Source organism: Chelonia mydas, chromosome 14 (assembly GCF_015237465.2).
Source record: "Chelonia mydas isolate rCheMyd1 chromosome 14, rCheMyd1.pri.v2, whole genome shotgun sequence".
NCBI lineage: Eukaryota > Metazoa > Chordata > Testudines > Cheloniidae > Chelonia > Chelonia mydas.
The window spans coordinates 15808286-15822598 of NC_051254.2; the positions used below are offsets into that span (position 1 = coordinate 15808286).

Below are 14313 nucleotides of genomic sequence, written 5' to 3' on the forward strand. Positions count from 1 at the left end.
ATCCTCTTTCTCCAGCTGTTGAAGGTAACTGCGGTCAAGTAGCAGTGTAACACTGAACCATTGGCCTTTTCTTCCCCAGTACCAATCGATCTTGTACTCACAGTGCAGATTTGGAGGCCAGCAGGGATATCTAAACCCTCTCATTCCTATCATTGGATTTTAAAAATCCCAGAGACAAGGTAGGTGAGGTAATATCTTTTATTGACCCAACAGAAGTTGCCTCACCCATTTTGTCTCTCTAATGTCCTGGGACCCACATAGCTACAACACTGCCAATAAAACAACCCATTGGCAGAAGACCTCGTGGAACAGCTGCCTTAGGAGAGCTAGGCTGTCCACATTCAAGGATTACTTTCAGATTTGCTCATTCCTAAGGAATGAGGACCCTGCTGAATCCTCATTCATAGGTGCTGGAACTAGCATCCCCTGGTTTGAGGTGGTTTCCATTATATTCAGGGTTTAGTTTGGTTCAATAGCTCTCAGCACTCCCACTATACAAATACCCCCAGCGCTCCTGTCCTCATTGCCGCTCTCCTAGGAAAGCAGCAGCTAAGACTGTCACAAAAATAGTGGGTGCAAGGTTGTATTTTAGTGACATTTTATAGTCTCTAACTTGTAGAGGCAAAGTATTTCCTAGATATAGATGAATGATGCCAAAAGAATTCTTTGCAGCTATTTATTCCAATTTTTAAGTCACTTTGATTGGACAATGCTGGGTTTGTTTTTAATCAGTACATGGGGAGTAGTACCTGTGTTCTCATCCAATCCTGGAGGGGAGAGAATACCACGTGACTTATCTGACCCATGCCAATCAAGCAACACAACTTGCATGTCAAACATGAATGACCAATTCCTAGAGTAATGATGTGTGTCAATTACCCTTTGAATAGCAAATCTGAGAAACTCATGACCTGCTCATGGAAATTTCATGAGAAAGAAAAGAGGCAAAATCTGCTAAATAAGCTAGTTCAGACTTTGTTGCCAAATCTTTAGCTGGAGGGAACCCCTAGCCCTGTGGAACAGATTGAAATACTGGTGTGATGCTCACTGCTGAAATTCCAGGACTGTGTGGTGTGGTGCGGTGCATGAACTGTTCATTGCCGATCCTGAGCATCTTTGGGTCAGGAAAGTGGACTGGGGTCAGTAGCGCAGTTCATACCTAGTCCTTCGAAGGGGACTGCAAGCTGAACACAGTACACCAGAGACTGCTTGATCAGCTTCCTGCCTCTAAACCAGTTTGCCCATCCCTTGGTAAATATCTGTTACTCCTGACAGTAAATCAGAGAGCAAATTATATAGAGCAATTAAGTATGCACCTAAGTTACAAAACTCACAATCATTTAATTACACCGTATTTGTCAGCACCGAAGGGCAATTATTTAACATTTTTAAAGCAGTACCAATGTATGCGAGGTTTCAGAGTAACAGCCGTGTTAGTCTGTATTCGCAAAAAGAAAAGGAGTACTTATGCTCAAATAAATGGGTTAGTCTCTAAGGTGCCACAAGTCCTCCTTTTCTTTTTAATGTATGCAAGGGGGCATGTCCCCTTAGTGAGCTGGGAAAGGGAGCAGCATAGGGGTGAATGGTGCTGCAGGCTTTTTAGCCCTTGCCGACAGATGATTAACTGAAAAGTTGACTCACCTGTCCAGGAAAGCTCAGAGGTTGCAGCACAGTTACACCGTCTGCAGGGGAGACCCTCAGCTTCCTGAGCTGCAGACCCTGGAGAAATACCCGAGACTTGTTATACAGCTGCTGGAAGACAGAAGGAGGCTACTACCTGAGGCAGCTTTAGAGAGGGAGGTCCTCTGTAATTGGCTGGCTACAAGCCTGCTGGGAATCTGCAGGGCTATAAAAGCCCGTTAGCTGGTGCAGGGTAGAACAGGAGCTAGTGCTGACAGGCACTAAACCAGGAACCTGACTGAAAGCCTGTAAGATTCTAGTGTACCAGTCAACTGCCTTCATTCATGAGCTGAATGTCTGTCTGCCCCCTGTTCAAAAGACCCAGGCAACCATCACAGGAAATCAACTGACAAGCATCTGATTCCAACCCACAGATGATTAGAGAAGTTTAAAAAAACCCTGACAGTCTCCTGCACCCATTAGGACAGGGTACAGGCACTTTGAATCATGAAATGCAGAAGTGATCCTTTCATTTCAGCAGGGGTTGAGCACTGTAAAAAGGCACTTGGCCCAAGTCCCATTGACGTTCACTCCTCCGTGTCTAACTCACTTAGCCACTTCTGGAAACATTATGCTGGGTCTATAGTGTTAAGGAATATAGGGCCAGCTCCTCAAAGGCACCTAAATGACCAGGGGAGTTGGATGCCCACATACCTTTGAGGATCTGGGCCCTGGTGCTTAAGACAGGTGTGTTTAGATCTACACTGAAGGGTGGGTGGGGACATTCTCCATTTTCAAAGATAACACAACAGTGGAGAGACACCTTCTAGTTTTATTGCGTGCATAAGAATGAACAAACTTGGGAGCACATTAGCCCCTTGACACCCTCCCCCCACTTCAAGGTGACAGGAAGTCACACAGTTTAAACTACTACAAGCATATTTCTTGAAACAAAATCCCCATTACTGTCCAAACCGGGCACAGATGCCTGTGCTAGAACCCTTTCACCCCAATGAATGCCTTGTCTTCCTCTGTTGCCCCAGTTATGGGGAAGCAAGATTAGCTCATTAGACTAGTACACAGCCAGAAATGCTAGGCAGTCTGTTCATCTGTGAGTACCACAGGGGCTTAAGATCATTGTGGAATTGGCGAGAACATGGAGCTTGTCTTAGTGCCTGAATCGTGACAGCATGGGAGAATGGTGCTCGGGGCGATGAAACTGAAATCCCTCGGAGGCGGCTGGGAGCAGCAGCAGGCCGCTCAGAGGATCTTTCCGGCAACGAGTCATGGCTTCTTTGTAATTCATCTTTTCCTTGGTGACTGGGTCAACAAGATCCTTCTCGTAGTTGGGCTCATCCTGGAGCATCTTAGCCAGGTCATCGCTAATCATGCCTGTCTGGACAGCTTCTGACACTGGGATGCGACCGGTTTTCTTGGGATCAATGAGCCCCCCGGTCAGGTGTTGGACCTGTAGGCAGGGGAAGGCACTGTCCTTGGTCATCCATCCTTTCTGAACTGCCTCCCCGACAGACAGCCTCTTCTTGGTCACTGGGTCCTCTACACCTGTGAAAGCTTTCTGGGCGTTCAGCAGCCTCTGCATATAGGTGTTGTCTATCAGCCCTCTGTCTATGGCTTTGTGGACAGAATACCGATCCCACGTGATGAGGTCTACAATGCCCCCAGTTGCAGCCTGGGCCTCCAGCAGCTTTTGAGCGGTCATGGGATCCACCATCTTCTTGATGACAGCAGTTCTTATGTTGCACTTGGTGTCGGTGGCAGTGTCGAACACTCCGGCAATGGGAAAGGTGTCATCGCAGAAGCTTTTCTGCAAGTTCGGAGGAAAGAAGCTTTGGGTCTTCTGCTGCATTGTCGGAGATGGAAGTGGAGACTTGGAGATGATGGAGCCAATGGACATAGAGGAGGGAGGCTTGGCTTCCCCTGCTACCAGCAGAGCAAACTCCGAGATTGGGATCTTGCCATCCCTGTACAACTGGTACTCCTCTTTCGTAATCTTCCTAAACCTCAGGGCATCCTCGATGGAGTATTGTTTCCCACTCTTCCTGTCGAGGAGGACAGAAACATCCCCGTTGGGGCCCAAGGTAGTGATTTCCTCCCAGTCGCACTCTAATTCTTGCAGCTGGATGTATTGGTTTCTGTCTATGGTTCCTCTTTTGTAGGCCTCATAAGGAGACATATCCTTCCCCGTCTCAGGGTCCACAATGGAGATTTTAGTGGAGAGATTAGTCTCTCTCATCTGGGTCTCGTGGCTCATTTCTTCCCGGTTGACCCCAGACTGGAGTTCCCGGATGGACCTTTCTTTTTCGTAGATCTGGTCCTTCTCCCTTAGGATAGCTGCCTCCAGGAGGGAAAGTTCTTGCTCACGCTGCATCTTTTTTTGCCTGTCATTCTCTGTCTTTTGGCTGAGGAGCTTGGACTCCTCTCGGAGGATGAGGACTTTCTGCTGCTTCTGCCTTTCCAGTTCCCTGAGCTCACTCTCCAGGTTGGCTCTCTCTTGAATTGCCAGGTTTCGTGCTTTCTGGAGATCAGCTTCCTCACGGGACCAGGTCCTTTTCATGCCTTCAGCTCTCTCTATTTTCTCCTTGAGTCGTCGTATGTCCTCTTCTGCATTTTGCCGTGCAGTTCTCTCTCTGCTCAGCAGCTCCCAAATCCGTGCACGTTCATTCTCTAGCACTCTGTCTTTCTCCACTCTGATAACCTCCTTGTAGATGGTCTTCTCCTGCGATTTTGTTTTCTGCAGAATGTCAGTCTGCACCTGCAGGTTCTTGCACTCCCTCTGCAGGTTCAGAACCTGCATCTTTTCATTGTCCAGCTCCAGACGCAGTTCATTAGCAGCCTTCTCAAGCACCGGATCTTTCTCTAACTTGACCACTTCTTCCATGATGATCTTCTCTTGCACCGGTGCGGGGCTTTCCTCTATTTCCTTTATTCTCATGGTTATTTGACGCAGCTCCTTTTCTAATGCAAGCCTCTTGTTTCGATCTTCCTGGAAGTTAAGCAGCTTCTCTTTCTCTTCCACCACAGACCGAAGATGCTGTACCTCACGTTCTACATGACGCCTGTTGCTCACTTCCTCGTCCAAACTCCGGCTCAACCTGTTGTGCTCATCCCTGAGCTTTGGATCCTTTTGGGTGAGAATCACCTCATGGACCACCACCTTTTCTTCGGGCTTCCTCCTCTCCAGCAGTATGTACTTGTTCTGCAAGTCATAGACGGTTTCCTCAACTGCTCTCCTTTTCTGAGACACATTGCGCACCTCTTGACGTAGGCGATCAGCTTCTTTTTCCAAGAGTGGGTCATTCTCATATCGGACAACTTCCTTGTTGACCAGCTTGGTTTCAACCTTGGACCTTTCCCTTTTCCATTCATCCCTTTCGCCCTGCAGCCGGATGAGCTGCTCCTGGGACCTGCCATTTGTGTTCACCAACTCATTGAGCTGTTCCTTCAGCCTGTCAATTTCTCTAAGGATCTCTGGGCTTTTCTCAAGTTTCACCACTTCCTGGATCACCTCCTTATACTCCACAGTCGGTTTCTGAGACCGGAGGATATTCAGCTCAGACAAGGCCTCTTCCACCTCCTTGTCAATCTTTGTCCTTTTACTAGTAACTTCTTGGAGCTCCTTCTTCAGGCAAGTGATTTCCTTCTCTGTCTCTGGATTTACCACAAAAATCTCATTGACTCTTTCTTTAATCTCTACCTTAGGTTTTTGCCTCTCTGCAATGATGTATTTGCTTTGCAGCTCTGCCAGCTCTCCTGTTAACATCAGGTTCTTGTTCCTCTCTTCTTCAATGAGAGTTCTAAGCTTGGAAGACTCTTTCAGCAGCTCTGGATCCTGTTCCACCTTCTTCACCTCCTTGACAATGATTTTGGGTTCTGTTGCTTCAATCAGCCTTTCCAGCTCCTCGATCCTACTATTCAGTTTGATTATCGTGTCCTCCACAGATTTCCTGTTGTAGGTTTCTTTGTCAATTTCCATCTGCAATGTCCTGACGGCCTTTAGCATCTCCGGATCCTTTTCCAGCTTGATCAACTCTTTCACTACCACTTTCTCTCGGATGTTGGGCTGCTTCTGCTCCAGAACGCACAGCTCTTTCCTCAGCCGTTCAAGTTCAGAGGAAGCAGCAGAGCTCTGTTCTCGGAGATGCTTGATTTCTGCATGGAGGCTAGCTGCTTGGTTATCCAGGTTTGGATCCCTCTCGATTTTAGTGACCTCTTTGGTAAGCAGCTGGGCCTCAACCGCCTTCCTCTCTTTCTCCATCTGGATGAGCTTCTTGTTCTTCATTTCAATATCCGCCTGCAGGCTGTCCCTTTTTCTGCTCTCATCCTTAATCTGATGCGCCATCTTAGCCAAGTTGCTCTCCAGTTTCGGGTCTCGGTAGTATTCGACCACCTCCTTTTCTTCCACTCTTTCAATGGGCCTTTGAGTCTTCAGCAGCAGAAGCCTGTTTCTGTGTTCTTCCAGGTCCTGCTGAACCTTGGCCACTTTGCTTCTTTCCTCCTCCAGCTGCAGTTTCAGTGCCTTTGATTCTCTTGTTGACTGAGCCAGATTTTCTGACTGTTGCATTTGCTCGTGTTCTGCCTGCATCTCCTCTTTTACTTCCTTCTGCAAGGAGAAAGCAAGAAGTTCATTAGAAAGACAAGGAGTTGACATCACTCTTAGAGCATGGCATCGGTGGCCCTTTCCCTGAATCCTAAAGTCTTACAATGCTGGCCAGTTGGAGAACGGGAATAGGTGGTAGCAGACAAAACTGGTATAGAACTCTCGGTACTTTCTAACGGACAAGAATCACTTAACCTTTGATTAAACAAAATAAGCAAAAATGGATGTGGTTGGGGTAATGTTCTCCGAAACAAATCGAGCAATATTGGAGTTATAAACTAATATGATCTTTAGGGTATTTGTCTCTTTAGGGTTGTCCAGCAAGAGGAAATGCTAAATTCCTACCATGCTGGGATACAGGCTGTTGGGTGGTTCTCTCTCTGAAATTCTTAGTATCTAAGCATTGGTTAGACTGAGCTGTGAACACTAGTTAATAATCTTAATTCTGGATCCCTTTTTTCCCATTGAAAACAAACATTTGTTAATACACTCAGTGGCCACACATGGGCAGGACCTCGGTTTATGGCTCACTGGGAAGATGGCGTCTTTGGTCAGCAGTGCAACGCCCCACATGCCATGCTGAGGCAGAGTTCCCTGCTGACTCAGTGGGAACAGTGCCATCTACTGGTTCACCAGGACTACTGCCTCTAGCACAATGGGTCCCCCCTTCGAGAGGTTTCCATCCACATCCAAACCCTGTTGACTTTGAAATCTGCTGAAATCACAGCTTGAGGCAGGACCCTGAACAATTCTGCTGCCTCACACTGATAAGTGACTTCTTTCCCACCTTGCAGGTAGGGCATGTTTGCTAGAAAAAAGGTTAGAACAGTTTGCAGATACCTTCTCTACCACCTTCTTGGCAAACTCCAGCCGGCTGAGCTGCTGCTTGTTTTCTGCTGCTGTCTCTGTGTAGAGTTTTGTCACGTCATTCTCCTAAACAGAAACAGCAAGAATGATTTGGGAAGTCGCCTGTGATCTGGCTTATTAGACATACTGTATTCCTCCCGCCTCTCCACCCTCCCGACCTACTCATCCTCTGTGCAGTAGTTGTAACGTGAGGCTCTCAAAGAACTTTACAACCTTTAACTAAGCTATATGATACCTCTGTGATGTTATCATCACCCCTGATTTTATAGCTGAAACTGAGGCATGGGGTGGTTAAGAGACTAGTCTCGGGGTCATGCAGCAAGTCAGTGGCAGAACTGGGAATAGAACAGGGGACTCTGTCTCACAGTCTAAGTCCTACACGATACACTCCCATACGGCCAGCTACAAAGCAGGAACACTTACTGGTCACAGCGGGCCCAAGTAACGTTCTTGGCAGGTGCCAGGCCTATTAACACGCAAGCACCAGCTGAACCCATATATAGCAGCCTGGACACGCTCAAGCCAAAAGCTTGGAACTGGAAGACAAATGCAGCCCTCAGCAGCAATATTCAGAATGCCAGCAAGGGAACGGTTACTTTTCATTCATGCCAGAGGCTGCTCTAGGGCTGGGTGGATGGTCTGAGGAGCTGCTCTGAGCCCACTCAGAAGAGGAGGTTGGGATTTTTCTGTGTGGAACCAGAACCATCTACATGAATTTGGTTTGGATTCAATTGCCAAATTGTTTGCCGAGCCCTAGGAAGAGGGCTAAATAGTTCTGATTTGTAGTTCTTGTCGACGTCTTGGAAGTGAAAACTACAGCAACGCTGTAGGGAAAAATAGTGTTCACAGGAGAGCATCAGCTATTCTAGCAGCAGCGAATGGCCCATGCAACCCAACACACCTGTCCTTTTAACAGGTGTCTTCATTGGCCGCATGGTAAGGAAGACACCATCAGCAATATCCACGCAAAGTAATTATCTCTATGCTGGTATTTCATATACTGCTTTGTCCAGTGCTATTAGACTCAGGCACACCAGCAGCACGGCTTCTGCTTCAGGAGTAGGACAATCACAGTAGGGTTGCCAACTTTCTACTCGCACAAAACCGAACACCCTTGCCCCGCCCCCTGCCCTGCCCCTCCTCCGAGGCCCCACCCTCCACTCACTCCATCCCCCCTCCCTCGGTTGCTCGCTCTTCTCACCCTCACTCACTTGCTCATTTCCACCAGGCTGGCTCAGGGGGCTGGGGTACGGGATGGGGTGAGGGCTCTGGCTCAGAGTGTGGACTCCAGGGTGGGGCCAGAAATGAGGGGTTTAGAGTACGGGAGGGGGATCAGGGCTGGGGTAGGGAGTTGGGGCATGGGGTGGAACTGGGGATGAGAGGTTTGGGATGCAGGAGGGTGCTTCGGGCTGGGACAGAGGGGGAACCAGGGCTGGGACAGGGAGTTGGGGCATCGGAGGGGGCCAGGGGTGCAAGCTCCGGGTGGCGCTTATCTCAGGTGGCTCCCAAAAGCAGCGACATGTCCCCCCACCGACTCCTATGCGGAGGTGTGGCCAGGCGGCACTGCCCCGTCTGCATGCATCACCCCCACAGCTCCCATTGGCTGCGGTTCCTGGCCAATGGGAGCTGTGGAACCAGCGCTTGGGGCGGGAGAAGCATGCAGAGTCCCCTGGCTGCCCACATAGGAGCCGGAGGGGAGACATGCCACTGCTTCCAGGAGCCGCGCAGAGCTCCAGCAGACAGGATGTTCTAGTAGAAAACCGGACACCTGGCAACCCTATCACTGGCTGCAGTGAGAGAGGGGGGTGGGAAATTGGAGGAACAATCAATACCTCCCCAAGGAAAGAGGAGAAACTGGAGGTTGATTTCAAACAAGGTGTAAGCAGGTGAAACCACATGGAGGTCAATGAAACTGCATCTCCTAACACCAGGCCTCAATATGGCTCCAGGCCTTTGTCTCAAGGTCTCACCTGGGCCTGGATGCTCTCTTGCAGTGGGGTGACACGCAGTCTTTTGGCAGCGGAAGCGCTCAGGGTGGGGTCCAGAGAAGAGCAGTATTTGCCTGCCTGAATTTCATAGTCCTATTACAAGTGGAGACAAAGAGGTCAGATTGGGTCTCTGCTGGGCAAGACTAGATGGCAGAGCCACACGGCAAAACCCAAACGTACGTTGAGAGCAGACTGCACAGTCTGGGATAGTTTGACCACTGCGTTCTTCTCAGACTCCTTGCCCTGGATTTCCTCCACCAGCCTCTGTGGGAGAAGGAGACAGGACCTGAGTACTTGCATCTCAACAAAGCTCTCAGTAAGGACAGGATGCTTTCAAACAGAAGGCAGTCAGGGAGGGAAAGTGAAGCTGCTTCTCCAGGGATTCCCATCAGAAGGGAACAAAGATGCCATCGAGGGCATGGGGAAATGCTCTTGGCAAAGAGAGTATGACACAGCTGCAGTCTGGCATTTCTGTCTGGTTAATGGCACAAGCTGACCCATCTCTCAGCAATGGACTCTGAAGAGCTCCAAGCTATGGGGATGGAGGTAGTAATGTCAAATAATGGAGGTGACTGAGCTCTGGCCTTGTGTGCCTGGATAAGAGATCAGAATCCTGGAGCCACCTGGTCTCTTTTCCCCTTGGCTGATAGAGCTCAGTTACGGCATGGAGGGGCGACCGCCTACCGGCTCTTGGTGTTTGCTCAGAGGGTCTCATCTGAGAGGCCACCTCTTTCCTCAGCATAGCACTGGGTCAATCGAGGATGTTGGCAGCTATAGAGATTAGCAGCCAATTCCTGGTATGAATGGGAGAGGGCAGCTGGCAGGAGATGCTTCGCGAGGGCCACCTGGGCTTTGAAGGCCATGCAGCAGCATGCTCATAGATGCAGGATCTGCCCACCCTGAATTCCCTACCCTGCTCTCTTGTTGCAAGATGCCCTCTGCATCAGGCAAGGTCCTGCCTTTTCTGCGCTAGTCATTCACTGCCACAGGTGAAGCACGGAAGGAGAAGCAGGGCGGCAGTTACCACTCCACGTAGGTTCCAGGTGAAACCAGGGACACTTCTTTCCCCTCCCCACATCTGTATGTGTCCCGAGGTCTGGCAGGAGGCTCACCTTCTGTGCCTGCAGCTTGAAATTGATCTGGCTCGGCCCATCCGTGGTCTTGACGTCGTGCTTGGGCAGGTTGTTCATCCAGAACATCATGTTCTCGTTGGAGTTTTGAAACTGCTGGTAGGTGAGGTTGGTGTTCCGGAGGGTCTTCTCCCTGGGTAGGTGGCGGACCAGGGCGGAGGAAACCAGGGTAATTAAAGAGGTGGTTAGTAGGCCAGTAAGCAGGAAGGCTTGGCTGGCAGCACAGCTCTCTCTAGTAGAGTGTGTAATGAATGCTAAACTGTATTATCATGTTCAACCCTAAGTGGCAACATGTGTAACATACCTTACCTGAGAGACAAGCTGGGGGAGGAAATACATTTTACTGGGGAGAGAGACACACAAAGCTCTTCTTCAGGGCTGGGAAAGGTATGCCCAGCCTCACAGCAAAATGCAAGGGGGAACTGATTGTTTAGTACATATTGTAAGTGTTGTGCAGGTTTCCTTTGAGAATGAGGACGGATAGAGAGAGATCGCTTTGCGAAAGGTGTTCACCCACAGGTGACAGGGTCTTGTCTTTTATCATTTTCCTGTTTGAGTTCATTCAGGAGCATGGTGATTGTCTGGTTTCACTTTCAAAAGATGGGAGCCGGGGAGCTTAAATTCATTACTCTGCTAGACACTAAAAATCATGGCCAAACAGAGACGCTGGATTTACAGTTTATTACAACAATCTCTGATCCACTAACCCCCTCTTTTTGTCCTCTGACTGCAGAGGTGTTAACGGGCCACTCTACCTGGAATGGTCCCTTACAATATGTGCTAACTACTTACGCTAACTAAAATATCTGTTCCACCTTGCATTTTGCTGTGATGCTGGGAGTATCTTTCCCAGCCCTAATCTGTGTTGCTAGAAAGCTTGTCTCTCTCACCAACAGAATTTGGTCCAATAACAGATGTTACCTCACAACCTGTCTCTCTAATATCCTGGGACCGACATGGCTAACGACACTGCATACCTCACCTGAGCATATACCAGGTGTAGCTGGCCATGCATTTAATATTCTTATAGAGAACACATCTGTGTATCTCTCTTTAGATCGGGGTGGCCGAACTTACTGGCCCTCCAAGTCCCACACGACAATCTTCAGAAGTTTGAGAGCCAGAACACACCTTCCAGGAGCTGGAGCTCGGAGCTTCAGCCCCACTTCTGCTGAAGGCCTGAGCCCTGGCAGGTGCACCCCGCAGGGCTGAGCCCCGACCCCCAAGCCCCTCCTCACCACTGGGCAGAAGCTCCTACCCCACTGCAAGGCAGAGGTCCCGAGCTCGCTCCCTCCCCCACCAGTCTGGTAGGTGGAGAATGGAGGGGGCTTGCAAGCTGCATTTTAATGGTAAAACAGCCACGTGTGGCTTGCGAGCCCCAGTTTGGCCACCCCTGCTTTATAAAAGGGAAGCTCTGTAACCAGCCCATATCTGGGAAAGGAGCTTGACCTGTTAGTAGCAGCCCTGCAACCTACCCGTGTACAAGGAGTACACGACAGACTGAATGTGGTTATGGAGAGGGGAAGTTTTAAAGTCAGGAGGCCGATTGCCCTTCCTGCTGGGTGAACTCTGCAACTGCCTGCACATCTACAGTGGCAACTGGGAGAGGGGAGGGCATGAGCAAACCGCGCTCTCCCCAGTCGTCACACCACAGAGGCGAAGCCTACACTGTACACAAGATTGCTGCACAGCATGCCACAGCTGGGCACGCTGGATCCCATGCTACACTGGCCTGGGGTCCTGGGACAAAGGGGAGGCCAGAAGATCTCCCCAGAGGGTCCCAAATCCGAAAGCTGGCCCTTCAAGTGAGTCAGGTAAATTTGGGTTTGGGGGATGGACCCAATTCTCTTCCGGCTGGCCTGCCCAAATCCCAGCCCCCACCCTGATCCCACGTGACGGAGGCTGTGCTGCTCACCGGTGATCCAGCTGGTTGGCCACAGCGTGGTAGCGGTCGTTGAGGAGCTGGACCTCCCGCTTCTGCCGGGGGAGGTCCGGGCAGAACTCCTGGAAGTTGTTCTGCACAGCGCTGCAGCTGTGCTCAGCGTCCTTGAGGCTGCGGTTCAGCTTCAGCACACAGTCCTGCCGGGCGACCTGATCCTGCTTCAGCCTCTGGGAAGGAAGAAGATGCTGGATGAGTGTCAGTGGGCCCGCTCACGCCGCCTCCCCAACACCTGGCCCTGGCCCTGTGAGGCCGTCGGTGTCCCAGAGGGGGAGTCACTGGCTCAGTGGGGCAGAAGAGAATGAAAGGAGCTTCTCCTTCCACCCCAACATCTTTATCCTCAGTAGCGACGGGGATACTGATACAGAAAAAATCCACTGCGGGTTCGTGGCGGGGCTTGGTAGAATGCAAACGTTGCTGAGCGCAAGGGTGGCTCTTTGACGCAGAGGTGTGTGAGGGACAGATGTTGGGGGAAGACTTCGGGAATCAGCTGGAGAGATGGGGAAAGAGAGAAAGGGGCTGGCATGGGTGGGGTCCAGAGAGCCAGAGGAGGCATTGGAAAAATAGTCACAGTGAGTAAAGGGGGAGTTAACTGTAGGGCAGAGAGACTGGGGCTGGGACACGGGTAGATGGAGAAAGGGTGCACAGAAGGGTAGCTGATTGTGGGGTGCTGGGGCAGATCGACTAGGGGAGTGTTTGGTGAGGTACACAGGCAGATGGTTTAGATCTCTGGGGTGGGAGTCGGTTCTTACAGCTGCTGCTCAGCAACTGTGACAGATGTATCCTATTATCCACCTACCAATAAACAGCAGCTTCTGAAATGGCAAAAGTGATCTAGTCTGCAGACACTATGGAAGCCCATTTACAGCAGTGTATCTTGGGTGGCGGGTTGCGCTCCCTGGGGTGTGTGTGGCGGGGGGGTCCCGAAAGGCCATCAGGAGGGTCGTGAGGTATTGAAAATGTTACTACAACCTAAAGCAAAGAAAATCTCACTCCCCGCGTGCCCTGACCCTTCAACATCAGTATTCTCTGCCAGTGCCAGCTTCCCCAAACACGCACCCCCGCAGCCCTAGCACTGCTAGCCTTGATCCATTTTTTGCTCTTACAGCTACAGAAACATCAGGCGGTTGGGAACATTTTTGACTTCAAATAAGGGGTCAGCAGCCTGAAAAGAACAGGAGGACTTGTGGCACCTTAGAGACTAACAAATTTATTTGAGCATCAGCTTTCGTGAGCCGATGAAGTGAGCTGTAGCTCACGAAAGCTCATGCTCAAATAAATTTGTTAGCCTCTCAGGTGCCACAAGTCCTCCTGTTCTTTTTGCGGATACAGACTAACCCGGCTGCTACTCTGAAACCAGCCTGAAAAGGTTCAGCAATGGTGGTCTAGACGAACGAGTCCGTGGCCTACTGTGAGGTGTGGCCATCCAAGTCTCTTATGAACACTAACAATGGGATAAACAGAGCCCAGGTTACCTGACTCCATCTCTTACTGTGCCCGTATCCTTCTCATTGCCGTCAAGAAGGCAAAGGCTCCCTCACCTGCAGCTCACTGGCACGATCCTGCAGGGCGTTGGGAGAGGCTGGGATGGTGCTGTCCTGAGCCAGCTTGGACTCAAAGCTGCTGATGATCTCATCCGTGATCTCTATCTGGTTCTCCAGGTTCAGGGAAGCCTTGGCTCTGAGGAGGCAGAGAGATGGTGGCATGTGACTAGCTACAAAGGACACACATTGCTCCCCTCGCTTCTCAGAGTCTGCCCTGGAGCCAGGCTCCTGACTAACTGCAGGGGACTTGCTCTCATTGCACAATGCAGACCTTTAGGAAGTTGGCCTTGCAAACACACCCTGTCCTTGACACCCAGCCCCGCTTGGCTCCTGAGCGCAGCCTTACAGACAGAAGAACAGGATAATGAGCCCTAGGAGAGGTCGGCAGGTGTGTCCACCTGCCCATTGGGTTGTTCTAGGAGAAATTTCAAACTACAGCAGCTGATTCACCTTGCTGCGTTTTTACGAAATGGAAACATCGTCTAAACCCCTGCACATATTCAAACTGGGGGGTAATCCTGGTTTGCCAGAAATCTGTATCCTGATCGTTAGGAGGGCACTGTAGAGTGCTCAGCACAATGTGGTCTTCATCTCATTTGGGGCCTCT

General features: G+C 50.3%; 1 protein-coding gene across 1 annotated transcript in view; it reads right to left on the reverse strand.

The window, feature by feature from the left end:
* Window positions 1–2434: 2434 nt before the first annotated feature.
* EVPL (envoplakin) overlaps window positions 2435–14313 on the reverse strand; it is a 36299-nt gene continuing 24420 nt past the window's right edge. Inside the window, exons 16-22 of the mRNA XM_037913260.2 lie at window positions 13704–13842; window positions 12139–12332; window positions 10206–10356; window positions 9274–9357; window positions 9076–9186; window positions 7079–7171; window positions 2435–6241 (exon numbers count right to left, since the gene is read on the reverse strand). Of these exons, the coding sequence (XP_037769188.1) occupies window positions 2789–6241; window positions 7079–7171; window positions 9076–9186; window positions 9274–9357; window positions 10206–10356; window positions 12139–12332; window positions 13704–13842 (4225 nt within the window). The 3' untranslated portion in view covers window positions 2435–2788. The remainder of the gene's footprint in view (window positions 6242–7078; window positions 7172–9075; window positions 9187–9273; window positions 9358–10205; window positions 10357–12138; window positions 12333–13703; window positions 13843–14313) is intronic.